Source organism: Arvicola amphibius, chromosome 15 (assembly GCF_903992535.2).
Source record: "Arvicola amphibius chromosome 15, mArvAmp1.2, whole genome shotgun sequence".
NCBI lineage: Eukaryota > Metazoa > Chordata > Mammalia > Rodentia > Cricetidae > Arvicola > Arvicola amphibius.
Genome location: NC_052061.1, coordinates 14893281 through 14908722, shown reverse-complemented (window position 1 = coordinate 14908722; position 15442 = coordinate 14893281). Strand labels below are relative to the sequence as shown.

The 15442-nt window shown below is 49.8% G+C and overlaps 1 protein-coding gene across 1 annotated transcript in view; it reads left to right on the top strand.

Moving 5' to 3' along the window:
- Cacna1a (calcium voltage-gated channel subunit alpha1 A) overlaps positions 1-15442 on the top strand; it is a 270463-nt gene that overhangs the window by 237442 nt on the left and 17579 nt on the right. The window contains 4 exon segments of the mRNA XM_038312389.1: positions 5443-5593; positions 6848-6975; positions 10327-10423; positions 12499-12604. Of these exon segments, the coding sequence (XP_038168317.1) occupies positions 5443-5593; positions 6848-6975; positions 10327-10423; positions 12499-12604 (482 nt within the window).

The following is a 15442-nucleotide window of genomic DNA, read 5'->3' as shown; positions in this document are numbered from 1 at the left end:
CTTGTGAGACCCTGTTTTACAGAAGTTAGAAACAAAGAATAATTCGTGTCCCACAAAGGAACACTCTAATGAAACAAAGCATGCAACAAGACCCAACCAGCAAACACATCAGATCCCAGGTAGCTTCTGTCTCTTGTCCCTGACACAGGTAGTGGCTGGCACTTTCATCCCATTGGGGGCAACTCTACTTCACACGCGGATGTGAGTAGCCAGTTGTGCAAAGGGATAAGGAAGATCCAGAAAACATGAGCCCTTGCCAGGCTAACTACCTTCAACAGACAAAAGATGTTTCTCACAATTTCCCCCCTTTGTTACACGCCTCCCCCCAAATTTAGCCAGATATATGGACCATTAGAAGTTTCTAGTAACAGATAACTATTGTTATTCTAGGTGATGGCTTAAGCATGGTTCACAGAAAGCCTCCTTCCTACAGAAAGAGCCCGTCACCAGCTGGTCGGCCTGGCCTAGCTGGAATGTGAGCTTTTCACCCTGATGGCAAGTGTTCTCCTGACCAGGAGTTCTGTCTCAACAGACACTTACTACTTTGTCTTAATTAGGGTTTCTATTGCTGCGCAAAAATACCATGGCCGAAAGCAAGTTGGGGAGGAAAAGGTTTATTTGGCTTTCACTTCAACATCATAGTCCATTATTGAAGGAAGTCAGGGCAGAACCCTGCAGACAGGAGCTGATACAGAAGCCATGTCAAGTGAACATAAAACTATCCAGCATGCTGCTGTTTTATTATGCTCTCTGATGAAATGGTGACCCTAGAATTGTTTAGGAAATTGATCAAATATCAGGGTCCTCGAAACACTTCAGTATATGTCTTAGGGTTTATATTACTGAGACAAACACCATAACCAAAGAGCAAGTTGGGGAGAAAAAGGTTTATTTGACTTACATTTCAACAGCACTGTTCATCACTGAAGGAATTCAGGACAGGAACTCAAGGCAGGAACCTAGAGGCAGGAGCTGATGCAGAGGCCATGGAGGGGTGCTGCTTACTAGCTTGCTTCCCGTGGCTTGCTCAGCCTGCTTTCTCATAGAACCCAGGAACTAGCTCAAGGATGGCACCACCCCCAATGGGCTGGGCCCTCCCCCATCAATCACTAATTAAGAAAATGCCTTACAGCCAGATCTTATGGACACATTTTCTCAATGGAGGTTCCCTCCTTTTAGATTGCCAGAATGTGTGTCAGACTGGCGTAAATCAACCAGCACAGCATATCTGGTCTCTGATAAGGATGGGGCTGCTAAGAAGCACAAGGATATTTTTGGCTTTAAACCAAGAAAGAATCTGTTTATTCTGAGCAGTGGCAGCGCACACCTTTAATCCCTGTACTTGGGAGGCAGAAGCAGGCAGATCTCTATGAATTCGAGGATAGCCTGGTCTACAGAGTGAGTTCCAGAACAGCCAAGGCTACACTGAGAAACACTGTCTTGAAAAAACAACAACAAAAAGTCTGTTTACTTTAGTCTTTTTACCCTAAACTACCCAGACAGTTTCTGCCTCCTGGTCCCTTCATTGCCTGAAGAGGTAACCCCAAATGCTGAATGCTAATGCTTTTGGGAGTTTTTGACAGCAGCCAATCTGGCTCCTCCCAGCTGAATTGGGGTATCAAGTGTGGTTTGGGTTATCCTTTCAGAGGGCGCATCTGACCTCAACTATCAGGTGTGGGAGGAAAGGAAGCCTTGACAGTTCTGTGGAAGGAGATGTGAGGGAACAGCAAGAGGGATTAGCCTAGGCAGGACCAGGAGAGCCAGGAGACACCAGATCATGTCCTGTAGGGTCTTTGGATGGGCTCACAAGAGCATCCGTCTGCCGAGCTCCTCCTTAATTTCCCTTTGGCCTTCATGACCTGACTCCACAGTGATGAACTTAGGATCTGTTTTCAGGCAATATCATAACTGTTGGGTTGGTTAGAATCAGGGTGTGGTCCCTCGCAGATGGCTCTAGAAAGAGAAAGAGAAGGAATTTGAATTTTTAGCTTAAAAAGGACTACAAATAGTCCTTCTGTGAGCCAGCGTCTGAAGTCTTTTTTAAATATTTATTTGTTATTCATACAATATTCTGTCTGTATGTCTGCAGGCCAGAAGAGGGCAGCAGATCTCATTTACAGATGGTTGTGAGCCACCATGTGATTGCCGGGAATTGAACTCAGGACCTTTGGAAGAGCAGGCAGTGCTCTTAACCGCTGAGCCATCTCTCCAGCCCAGCGGCTAAAGTCTTAATCTGAGTGACTGAGCATGCGGTGGTGGCACTCGCCCTTAATCCCAGCACTCAGAAGGCAGAGGCAGGCAGATCTCTGCATTTGAGGCCAGGCTGGTTTACACAGCAAATTCCAGGACAGCCAGGGCTACACAGAGAAACCCTGCCTCAAAAAAACAAAAAACTGGAGACTGAGAGGTGGCTCAGTAGTTAAGAGCACTGGCTGTTCTTCCAGAGGACCTGGGTTCAGTGCCTTGTGCCCGTATGACAGCTCACAATTGTCTGTTACTCTCACACAGATAATGCGAAGTACCAATGCACATAAAAATAATAGAGCATTTTAAAGAAACAAAAATGAAGCAGAATTTGTTTTGTTTTGTTTTGTTTTTAAATAGGGTCTCACTGCATAGGTCTGGTTGTCCTGGAACTCACTATGTAGACCAGACTGGCCTTGAACTCACAGAGATCTACCTGCTTCTGCCTCCTAAATTCTGGGATTAAAGGTGTGCACCATCATGCCCAGCACAGAGTCTGGGGAGGCCAACTCCTTGCACTTTTGAGGAGATGCCAACCATTAGTCTTCTGTTTCACTTCTGACTGGGCAGTTAAGACCATGCAATTGACCAAATCAGTCACTTTCTTTGCTTTTGTTTTTCTCCTGTCAAGCCCATTTGCGGGTCTGGTCCTCAGGGTTCACTACTTGGGCTCCTTTAATAGTCGCTCCATCTATGCGAGGACAAGTCTAAGGCTTACCAGTGAGTTCTCCGGAAGCCCTGAGACTCTGTCCTCTGCCCTGTGTTGACTCCTGTTCACCTGGTGGGTCTCCATGGCAACTCCCCATAGGTACAGGACATGTTAGAGAAGTCCCACAGTGCCCTGGAATCTAGTTGACCTTGGAGGGAAAGGAAGAAAGTTCTGTCTTCTCAATCCCTTTGCCCACACCAGTACAGGTCTCCAAGCATGGTTATTGAACACTCAGAAGGTCAGTTACAGCAGTCAGGTATTTTAACTACTGTATTTTCCCGGACAAAAACAAAACACTTTTACAAGAAACATGGATTAGACATATATGTTTGTCCTTTAAGCCAGTCCCTGCGATCGTCAAGAGCGGATCAATAGCACCATTGATTTAAACAGACGTTTAGCATCAATGTATTGAACCTTGACCTTAGAAATGTTAATGTCATGTGTGTAATCTCTAAGTCTCATCTTTTACAAACATGACATGCGTAGACTTCCTGGCTTTCTCTTTCATTCTGGAAACATCCAGCCATCTTAATCCTTCATCCATAACCCTGCTTCGCTAATGCTCTTCCCACGTTTGCATCCTCCCAACATTTTCTCTTCTTACCAGTCTTCTTTCTCACACCAGCAGACGCAATAATGTTAATAAGTTTACCACCTGTTGTGAGAATTTTTTCTCTGCAGGTCCTAAAGACAAACCGAAGTGCACCCTGGGGGACCGAAGGGTTCATAGGGCTGACTTACAGGGCGTGGCTGGGGGGTCCCGACAGGAGTGTGGGTGACCTGAAGCCACACTGGAAAGTTTTCACTCCGTGTAGACGGTGGCGTCCCCACAGCTGTGCACGTGCCGCCCTCTGTCCCCAGGCTTCCCAGCCTTTATACTCTAGCCCCCCCCCCCCAGACCTCAAAGTCAGGTACCATTAGGGCTGAACTGTACACAGCTCGCTGGGAGGAGGGGCTGGTGCTCAGCGAGGGGCCAGTGACCCCGCCCACACCCTCCTCCTAGGAAAGACCATCAGAAGTTAACAGGTCCAGCTGTGACGATCTTTTTAAAGATGTATTTAATTTTGTATGTGTAAACATACACTTCTGCATTTGTATGTGCACCACAAGCACACAAGAGCCCTCCAGAGGTGAGAAGGTGTCAGGGCCCTCAGAACGGAAGTTACTGTAAGCTGCCATGTGTGTTCTGGGAACACTAGTGTCCTACAAGAACAGCAATCCCTCATTGCTTTGTACTCTCTTTTAAACATTATTCCTAAGTCCATAAATACAACCTGCGCAGTCTGTACAATGTTACAGTGTGTTTTCAGGTTGCCCTTTTGGAAGTGGAGAACTAACTGCTGTACTCTTCCCTGGGGAAGACGATTTCCCCTGCTCTCAGCATGCCTTAATTGCCTATAGTTCTTTATGCAGGGTAGAAGTCTCGTGGGCTCCCTTCCACCTTGCCTATGGCATCCACAGTAGCCTGTCTCTTGTGGTTGTCCATCTCTGCAGCCCCTGTGACGCTCTTCCATGAGCAGACAGTTGGTCTTAGCAAGATCCAATAGTTTGCCTTAGAGGAGAATGCTGTACAACACAACAATTGAAGAAGAAAGTCCAGTCTAAACTACACACACAGGATAATGTTAAAAATAATAATTTTATGGGCCTAATGGTGCACACCTTTAATCCCAATACTCGGGAGGCAGAGGCAGGTGGATCTCTGTGAGCTCCAGGATAGTCAGAACTACACAGAGAAATCTTATCTCAAAACACACACACACACACACACACACACACACACACAAGTTGAGAGAGCGTGGGAAGTGTGTTCCGGTGCTCATCCGCAGTGCCAGGACACAGGAAGAGGCAGGAGGACTGGGAGTGTGAGGCCAGCCGAGGCTTTATAGTGAGACCTGTGGGATACAGAGATCCTGGGAAGGAAGGACAGCTAGGCAAAAATATAGCCAGTGTGAATGCCCTGAGGCAGGAGCATGGCTGACGTGCTGGTCCAAGACAGGGAAGAGCCTGGCGTGCCTGGTGAGCAACCTGGAGAGAAAGCACTAAGAGATGGGAATATGGAGGGAGAGAAGTTTTTGAGTCACACAGACGGCCCCCACCATCAGGCCCTACCACAGCCTCCTCACTTCAGGCTTCTCACGCACTTTCCTTTCCATTCTTTTTCTGTTTATAAAATCGTACTGTGCGGGGGCATGGCGCACCTGTTGCACAGGTGGCGATGGGGGAATGTTGAATTCCATTCTCATGTGGGACCCAGGGACCCTGTGGTCAGGGCTTGTGGCAAGAACCTGTGCTCACTGAGCCACCTCACTGAGCCCTCTGAGCCCTCTGAGCCCTCTGACACTTAAGGAAAAAGGATGGTTCCCTGGGTCTTGGGCCCATGGCTGGCTAGCCCAAAGCCTCAGCCCAGTACCCCTCTGGGAAGCAGTGGTGTCCATTTGGGGCTGGAGCCCAGGTCATGGGTCACTGATGCTGCCTATCCTTAGGAGTGCCACCGGGGAAGCATGGCACAACATCATGCTCTCGTGCCTCAGTGGGAAGCCATGCGACAAGAACTCCGGGATCACCACGGCCGACTGTGGCAACGAATTCGCATACTTCTACTTCGTCTCTTTCATCTTCCTTTGCTCATTCCTGGTGAGTTTGCACACATGGAGGGCCATGTCCTTACCCTGCCAAGTCTGTGCACACATGGAGGGCCATGTCCTTACCCTGCCGAGTCTGTACACACATGGAGGGCCATGTCCTTACCCTGCCAAGTCTGCACATGGAGGGGCCATGTCCTTACCCTGCCAAGTCTGTGTACACATGGACGGCCATGTCCTTACCCTGCCAAGTCTGCACATGGAGGGCCATGTCCTTACCCTACCGAGTCTGTGCACACATGGAGGGCCATGTCCTTACCCTGTCGAGTCTGTGCACACATGGAGGGCCATGTCCTTACCCTGCCGAGTCTGTGCACACATGGAGGGCCATGTCCTTACCCTGCCGAGTCTGTGCACATGGAGGGCCATGTCCTTACCCTGCCGAGTCTGTGCACACATGGAGGGCCATGTCCTTACCCTGCCAAGTCTGCACATGGAGGGCCATGTCCTTACCCTACCGAGTCTGTGCACACATGGAGGGCCATGTCCTTACCCTGCCGAGTCTGTGCACACATGGAGGGCCATGTCCTTACCCTACCGAGTCTGTGCACACATAGAGGGCCATGTCCTTACCCTGCCGAGTCTGTGCACACATGGAGGGCCATGTCCTTACCCTGCCAAGTCTGTGCACACATGGAGGGTCATGTCCTTACCCTGCCGAGTCTGTGCACATGGAGGGCCATGTCCTTACCCCTGGCGTTGATCTGGGCAAATGAATCTCTGTAGACTGTGTCTGGGGTGGAGGACTTGCTCCCTCCCTGCTACTGACAAACTGTCTCCCACATAGTGACATCTGGATGGGTGGCTGTCTGTCTGTGGGTCTGTGCACTGTAGGATGTTAAGGAACACCCTGACTCCCCTACTTTGAGTCAGTAGCAGACACTCCCTCCTGCAGAGGCCCAGGGCCTCCGCAGTTGGAACTGGACCCCAATGAAAACCTGAATTTATTTCTGGTGGGTGGATATGGACTGCAGCAGGCCCTAGCTTTGGCCCGGGCTCACACAGCACCCCCTTCCTCCAACTGTACGTCTCAGGCTTCGCTTCTGTGTGTGTCTACCCGTCTCTCTCCCCTTTGCCGCTGGCTTCCGCTCTCATTGGCCTCTGAGTAGGTGTCTTTTGTGTCTGTGCCATTTGTGTTTGCGCCCTTTCCCCATCTGGTCTGTTCCTCTTTCCCTTGGATCTCTGTGTCCCTTTCCCCTACCCCTATGGTCTCCTCTCTACTCCTATTGGCCCCCTTGGCCCCCAGATGCTGAATCTCTTTGTTGCTGTCATAATGGACAACTTCGAGTACCTCACGCGAGACTCCTCCATCCTGGGCCCCCACCACCTGGATGAGTACGTGCGTGTCTGGGCCGAGTATGACCCTGCTGCCTGGTAAGGAGGCGTCACATCTTCCGACTGTGCTGTCCACCTCCTCCTCCTCAGCTCTTGGTGTGGGACACTGGGTCCTAGGGTTTTTAGCAGGAGCCATGCCACCCCTTGTCCAAGCTCTAGCCTTTCTAGATGAAGATGGTCAACTATGGGGATTTCCAAGGTTCCCTGGCCCCCACAACTCTAACGGTATCTTATGGTGACCTATGTTAAGAACCTTTGGCTTCCATTCACCTGGGAGTGTAGAGGCAGCCTTGGCACATGCGCCAGAGTCAGAGTCAGCGTGGCAGAATTCAGCTCAGAAATTTAGAGCAAGCCAGATATTGTAGCACATGTAAGTGATCCCAACTCTCAAAAGGCTAAAGCAGGAGTGCAGGGCCAACCTGGGCTACAAGTGATTGTTTCAAAAACAACCAAAAAATAGAGCTGGAGAGATGGCTCAGAAGTTAAGAGCACTGCCTGCTCTTCCAGAGGTTCTGAGTTCAATTCCCAGAAACGACCTGATGGCTCACAACCATCTATAATGAGATCTAGTGCCCTCCTCTGTCATGCAAGCAGAAAACTGTATACATAATAAGTAAGTAAATCTTTTTAAAAAAATCAAAATAAACCAGGCATGGTGGAGCATACCTGTAATCCCAGCAAACAGGAGGCAGAGGCAGGTAGGTCTCAAAGCCTACAGAGATAGTTTAAGGACAGCAAGAGCTGTTACACAGAGATACCCTGTTTAAAAAACCAAAAACAAACAATCAAAACCCAAACACTGATACTAAAGCTTTCAAAAGAGCCGGGCATGGTGGTGCACACCTATAGCTCTAGCTTTTAGGAGACTGAGGCAGGAGAATCAGGAGTTCAAGGTCCATTACCCCATTCCAAATCAAATTTTAGGGCTAGCAAGATGACTCAATGTGTAAAGGTGCCTACTGTCTAGATTGATTGAGTTCAATCCCCAGGACCCACCCACATGGTGAGAAGCAACTCCCACAAGTTGTTCACACACACACACACTCCCACAACCACAAGTTGTTCACACATGCGCACACACACACACAGGGCTGGACACATGGCTCAGTGGTGAAGATCATGTGCTGCTTTTGCAAAGGACCCTAGTTCAGTTCTCAGCCTAATCTATATAATGAGCTTCAGGACAGCCAAGGCCACATACATGGTGAGACCCTGCCCCCCACCACCAATTAAACAAAAACAATCTGCAAAGAAAATAACAAAAAAGCCAGAAGATGAATGAATAGGCCTTTTTGTTTGTTTGGTTGGTTGGTTGGTTTGGTTTTGGGGGTTTTTTTTTAAGACAAAGTTTCTCTGTGTAGCTTTGGAGTCTGTCCTGGAACTCAGAACTCACTCTGTAGACCAGGCTGGCCTCGAACTCACAGACCTACCTGCCTCTCCCTCCCAAGTGCTGGAATTAAAGGTGTGCAAAACCACCACTCGGCTAAATGAAAGACTTTTTCAATATAAAAATTTGAAAGGCTGAAGAGCTGACTCAGTGGTCAAGAGCACCAGCCGCCCTTGCAGGGGACTCAGGTTCAGTTCCTGGATCCCACATGGTGGCTCACAACTGTCTGTAACTCCAGTTCCAGGAGATCTTATGCCCTCTTCTGACCTCTGTGAACACCCACAAATACATATATAAGTAAATACAAATATATTTTATTAAAATAAAAACTGTCAAGGTCTAAGAATGTGGCTGAATGGTAGACTCTTGCCCTTAGTTCCATCTCCCACACCTTGAAAAATAAAAACTTAAAAGTAGATCACACAGGAAAGGGGAGGGTGTCTCCTATTGATGATAACAAGGTTGAGTTTGCCTACCTCACAGAGACCACCACACACACACCACACACCCTCTTCTGGTGAATGGGAGGTCACAGAGCAACTTTGACTACTTGGAGTGTACTGAGGCACCTCAGATTCTAGTTCCTTCTGGGCCCAGGGCCGAAGGAGCACCACTGGGGGACTCTTAGTGCTGTGTGCTCTGTTTTGTCTGGCCTCGGCCCCAGATGATAGGCCCTAAGAAAATAAATGCAGAGATCTGTCCGTCTCTCCCATGGCTGCAGCCTCAGACAAGCCCTCCTTGAGTCTGCGAGGCTAGGGCAAGACATATGGCTGGGGCTGGTGTGGGGTCCCTTTTTAACTCTTCCTTTTTGATTTTAGGTCACTGCACTGGGATGCTGTCCCCTCCACTAGGCCACACACCCACCCACACCAGGGCAGCCCATGTAGATGGCAGAGGACCCCCGGGTGGAGAGGCCCCAGCCTAGCGCTCCAGCACACCCCATCAGAGTCTCTCCCTGAGGGCGGGGTACACACGTGTCTCTAAATGCAACAGACTGTTTACTTGTCCCAGGTTCCCACTCCTTCAAGTCAGGAGGCGTGAGCCTCATCACCCTGGTCCCACTGTGTGCTTGGGGAGCCCTCTCCATGGTGACCAAGCCTGGACCCCACTAACCCTCTCTTCTCCTTTCAGCGGCCGCATTCACTATAAGGACATGTACAGTTTATTGCGAGTAATATCGCCCCCTCTCGGCTTAGGCAAGAAATGTCCTCATAGGGTTGCTTGCAAGGTTTGATTTCCACTAAAACCTGCTAGCATCGATTGAATGAGTGTGGCTTGGGGTCTTCCATATATATATTTCATATATATATATTTCTCAAAAACAGAGCCATCTCTCTCTCTTGCATTACACTAGCAAACTCTTAGCCTCCAGAATGCGGCCATGCAGACTCCACGAAGCATGGGACATTACCTCTGTTCCCTCCGAACATCTGTGCTTGCTCTTAGCTGAAGCTGCCCATCCCGTGGTCTCAATGACACCCCCAAATCAGACGCATCCCTTGGGGGAGTTGCAATTTTGCACTTCCCTACCCCCACTCTCCTTGCCTCCTGAAGCCTCCAGCCCCTTTCCCACCCCCACGCCTTGTCCTAGCTCCTCTTCCTCACCCAGGCCCCCTCAGAGACCAGCCTCAGCCAAGCCAGAATACTCGGCCCCTCAAACAGTAAAGCCCTCCAGCTCCGCACCACCTGAGCCACAGCCTGGAGCCCAAGTGGAATCTGACTGTTTCTCTTTTCTCTCTCTCTCTGCCTGCTTGTAAGCAGTGGAATAATCATTTTTAATTACCTTTTCTTCCATTTTTCTCCTCTTTTCCATTTATTTGAAACATCTATTTTATCGTTCTCTGCCTCTTTCTCTATTTTTTCGGCTCGTGTGGTTTTTTTGTTTTTTGGTTTTTTTCTTTTTTCTTTTTTTCTTTTTCTGTTTCTTCTCCGCCTCTCCCCCCACCCTTTTGGTTCTCTGCCCCTCCCACCCCTCCTGTTTTTTGTTTTTTTGGTGCTGCCAGGGGTCGCATGCCTTACCCGGACATGTATCAGATGCTGAGACACATGTCCCCACCCCTGGGTCTGGGGAAGAAGTGCCCGGCCAGAGTGGCTTACAAGGTAGTCTATCTTTGCCAACACTGATGTCCCAGAGCTGGGGACTTTTCAGTGGTGACCACAACACCCAGCGAGTCTTCTGCCGACATCCTCTTCTTTTTTCTTTTTTCTTTTCTCGAGTAACTGAGTCGTGAGCACCCTTTGACTCTCGGCAGCGCACTGTGTCCTTTCTGATGAGTGTCTAAGTGTTCTGAGACTCCATTATGGCCAACAAGCCACGGGGAGGGGGAGGGAGTGCTCCAGTCCCCTAGCACCCATGTGACCCCCACCCCCACCCCGGGGAGCCAAATTGTACATCTCTGCCCCTTCAGAAACGCGTGCCCCAGGCCCAAGCCAGACAGTTCTGTGCTTGAGCCCTTAAACCCTGGCCTCCCACACATCTGAAGCTGACCTCTGACACCTCCCACAGCTGAGTCCCCCCATCCTCCCCTTGCCCTGGAGATGTCTCCCCAGCGCCTGAACCATGCCACCCTCTACCCAAGATGCCCCAACATGCCTCTCCACTCCATTGTTTCAGAGCAAGCAGGAGGGCTGCCGCTGCCCCCACCCCGAACGTGGTGCACCAATCAGGCCTTGCACGCTGCCTTGGAGGGGTCTGGGGGTGGGTGGGGGTGTATGCCAGCCGAGGGAGCGAGGAGACGGCTGCTCCTCTAAACTTCTGTCCTGGAATCTCCCCCGGCCCTGGAGGACATCTGCTCCCTCAGTTCATCCTCAAGGTGGCCAGGGATGACCTTCAAACCCCATGCCCCAGAAGTGACTCCGTAGCCCAGCCTTCCCATCCACCTTGCCCCCTCTCCTTCCAGAGCTTCTCCAAGCCTGGTGTGGCTGCTTCCCTAGCCTTCTCAGATCTAAGCCTCTTCCCACAAGTGTCCCGTTTGTCCCTCCCCAACCTGATGTCTGGATAAAGCCACCATGGCTCCCTAAGGCAACTTTGTGCACATTTAAAATAGCACATTTTCCACAGAACACTGTCTGCAGGTAAATTCTGTTACCCACTGTGCAAGAAAAGCTGTGTCATGTTTAACACAGTACAATGCACACCTGCCCAGCGGGACACAGTGCCCTCAGCTACATTTATCTACTGCCTCCTCCCTGCCCCACCCCAGCACCCCACTTCCTACCCTATTCTTTGTTTACTGTCTCCCTACTGTCTCTGTGAATCCCCTGGTGAAACCCAGATTGGCCTTAACACCCTCTCCAGTCCATGGCACCTCAGAGCCCAACATCCCCCTGTCCAAGCCACCGAGCAAGCAGAACCCTTGCCTGGGACACAGAATTCCTTCCCTGGGCCTCAGGAATGTCCTTGCCCCTCTCCCTGCTACTGCACAGCCAGCCATGATCTGGCGAGCCCCAACAGTCACTTCCCACGGAGCTATGAATGAGTCTCGAGATTCCGTCTGCATGTGCCCGTTTGTACCGCTCTGTGTAGGCCTCGCTGCATGTCCACAAGGGGCCTGCGTGGGAGGTGCCTGCCGCTTCTGAGGATGGAATGCTGCGGCTGGGTGCCCATCATCTGCCCATTGTGGGCCGAGCAGGGGGTGGGGGCGGGGAGCGGCGGCTGTGGCCGTGGACCCCACCGCAAGGCTGCTGCACGAACACGCTGCTGACATCTGCCTTCTGCTCTTTCTCTTTGGGTGGACATAAGAGGGAGCCTTTGAGAAGAACTCTGGGGCAGGGCAAGACTATGAACTCCTAGGCCTCAGGTCCCAAAGGTGGGATTTAAAACAGAAAAAAACACAACAGCTTAGGCTAGGGTGGTGGCAGGCCCTGGCATCCCAGCTGCTCAGGAAGCCATGGCAGGAGGATTGCCATAAGTTCCAAGGACAGCCTGTGCTATTAGCAAGATCCTGTCTTCAAAAACAGAAAGGGGGTAAAAGAGAGAGATGGGGTGGAGTCAGCAGTATGGAAAGCCCTGGAGAGGAGTGGGATATGAGAAATTCTGCACTGGCTTAGGTGAGCACAGGGAGAGTGGCCCCAGCTTCAGAGTTCTTCCTGGGTCTCCCTGGGTTGGGGGAAGTTGGCTTGCAAGATGCCGGTAGAGCCCAAGAGTGACCGCCCTGGCCCGGGGTTTTCTGTAGAGACTCCTGCGGATGGATCTTCCTGTCGCGGACGACAACACAGTGCACTTCAACTCCACCCTCATGGCTCTGATCCGAACAGCCCTGGACATCAAGATTGCCAAGGGTAAGGCAAGCTGTAGACTTGGGGGAGGGGTGGGGTGGGCTGGGACCCCTGTCCTTGTCCTCTTTCATGCATCTGTGTAAGCATTTACCCTCCAGCCAAAGGGACGCAGCACCTTACAGAGGAGAGCCCTGCAGCCCGCTCAGTCTTTGAAGTAGGTAGCACAATGAGTTGTGTGTTCTCATAGGGAAAAGGAGCCCTGGGCTGAGACCAGCCAGCGCCCCAAAGCCCCGAGAGGTAGGAATGAGTGAAGCAGGGAGTAGGAACCACATAGGGTCCCGCTGAGCTGACTTGGCCTTTGAGTAGGGAGACACCCCCAGGATCCAGAGAGAAGAGGTAGGATCTGACCCAGATCAGAAGGGTGTCGAATCTGTGGAGACAGCCCAGTGGGAAGAGGTAGGTTGAGGGCCAGCATTAATCCGCCTTAGTTACTGTCCTGAACTAGCTAGGGTCCTGGTCTTTATAAAGAGGCGGGCTGGCCACATGGCCAGCACTTGCCGCCAAGCCCGACTGACCTGAATTCAGTTGCTAAGAGTTTTCTCCCTTTTATATGTGCGCTATGGCAGCCTGCTCCACACCTCCCCAACCCTCTAACCCCCCCCACACACACACACACACACTTATACTTGAATAAAAGTAATTTTAAGAAATCTCTGAGCTGGGTAGTGGTGGCACACACCTTTAATCCCAGCACTTGGGAGGCAGAGGCAGGCGGATCTCTGTGAGTTTGAGGCCAGCCTGGTCTATAGAGTGAGTTCCAGGACAGGCTCCAAAGCTACAGAGAAACCCTGTCTCAAAATAAAATAAAATATAAATATAAATATAAATCTCCAAGAGTTCTGATGGCTCTCAAGAGAAAGAGACCCCATTAGAGTTCTCAGCCCAGAGAGCCCAGGTAGCATCAGAGCCTCCTCCTTTGAAACAGGATTTTGTTCCTTTGCAGAAGAGAGTGGAAAGAAAGAAGAGGAGGAGACTGTGTGAGCATGAGGAGAGTTAGAGTCCTCAGTCTCCATCCTCATCTCCCACAACCTCCATCCTTCTTTATTTCTTATTTTCTGGCATCTCTCCTTTTATTTTTTAATTTTTTATTTTTTTAATTAATTAACTAATTTATTTTGATTTTTTTTTTTTTGAGACAATCTCTCTATGTAGTCTGAGCCATCCTGGAACTCACTCTCACTCTGTAGACCAGGCTGGCCCAGAACTTAAAGCAATCCCCCTGCCTCTGCCTCCTGAGTGCTGTGAGTGGTGTTGGGCTCCCTATCTTTTTAAATATTGACAGGATTTCCAATACTCCCTTCGTCCCTTCTGAAGTAGCAGTGTCACCATTGATTGTGTGAGGCTCTAATCTGCAGCAGAGCAGGCTGCCAGGGTCTCGTCTCAGTTCTGTTGCTGGTACTTTTATTTTAGTGCTGACAAACAATTTTAGGGATGCAAACTGGGTGGTCGCAGCACATACCTTTAATCCCTGTAGGCGCATCTCTGAGTCCAAGGCCAGCCTGGTCTACAAGTAAGTTCCAGGACAGCCAGGGCTACACAGAGAAACAGTGTAGGCCTGTGCACCACATGTGTGCCTGGTGTCCAAGGAGGCCAAAAGAGGAAGTCATATGCCCAGGAACTGGAGTTACAGGTGGTTGTGAACTGCCCGATATAGATGCTGGGACCCAAAAGTGGGTCCTTTGCAGGAGCAGGAAGTGTTGTGTAATATTTTGATTGCATTCTGACACTTCCAAGACTGTCAAAACTTTGCTTTGAATCAGAGGGTGGAGCTAAGCTACTGACTGACTAAAATTAACCATAGAGGTTTTGGAGGATTGGAGGACTGAGGACAGATAGAGAGACAGGAAGTAGTAGAGTGGGTCTTAGAGAAGGATGAATAGAAAGGAGGTAACTGGTAACTTCTCTAATCATTCAGGTGCTTACCACATATCTGATTCTTGAGTTTTTACTGGTAAAGAATAATTAGATAAACGCATCTGGCAGCCAACATGGGCGCCATTTGTAGGCAGACATTTCTGTTCCTCCTGCCAGCTCCCAAATCACAACACAGAGACTTATTAGTAATTATGGTAGCTTAGGCATGTTTCTAACCAGCTCATAACTTAAATTAACCCATTTTTATTAATTTACATGTGACCACATGGCTCGCATGCCTCCAGTAAGTGTGCATAGCCACTGAGTCATCTCTCTAGCTCTCTCCCATTTCATTTCTTCTTGAAATTTTCAATCTTTTATACTAGCTGGTAAATTTTTCATGTTTTCAATGTTTTTTGTTCTGTTTGTTTTTTGAGACAGGGTTTCTCTGTGTAGCCTTGGCTGTCGTATGTTGACACACTGTGTAGACCAGGCTAGTCTTGAGCTCACAAAGATCTACCTGCCTCTGCCTCCTGAGTGCTGGGATTTCTTTTCTTTTTTTTCTCTTTCTTTCTTATTTTTCTTTTCAGGCTTTTGCTCTGCAGCCCTAGCTGGACTGGAGCTGCTATTATAGACCAGACTAGCTTAAACTCAGAAGTCCGAGTACCTCTGCTTCCTGCGTGCTAGCATTAAAGACCTGGCCACCATGCCCAGGTGGATTTATTTTGAAGCAGGCTTTTGTTGTTGGCTAGTTGGTTGGTTGTGACTGGGTCTCTATGTAGCTCTGGCTATCTAGGAACTCACTATGTCTGTGAGGCCACAGGCTGGACTCAACTAAGAAAGATCCACCTGCCCCAACCTCTGAGCACTAGGATTAAAGGCATGCCACCATGTCCTGCTGAGAGTGGTGTCCTTTAGTCTCTAAGGTTAGCTTCCCACTCTGTCTTACGTTTATCCTGTGTGCTGACCCGAATATGAGGGGAAGGC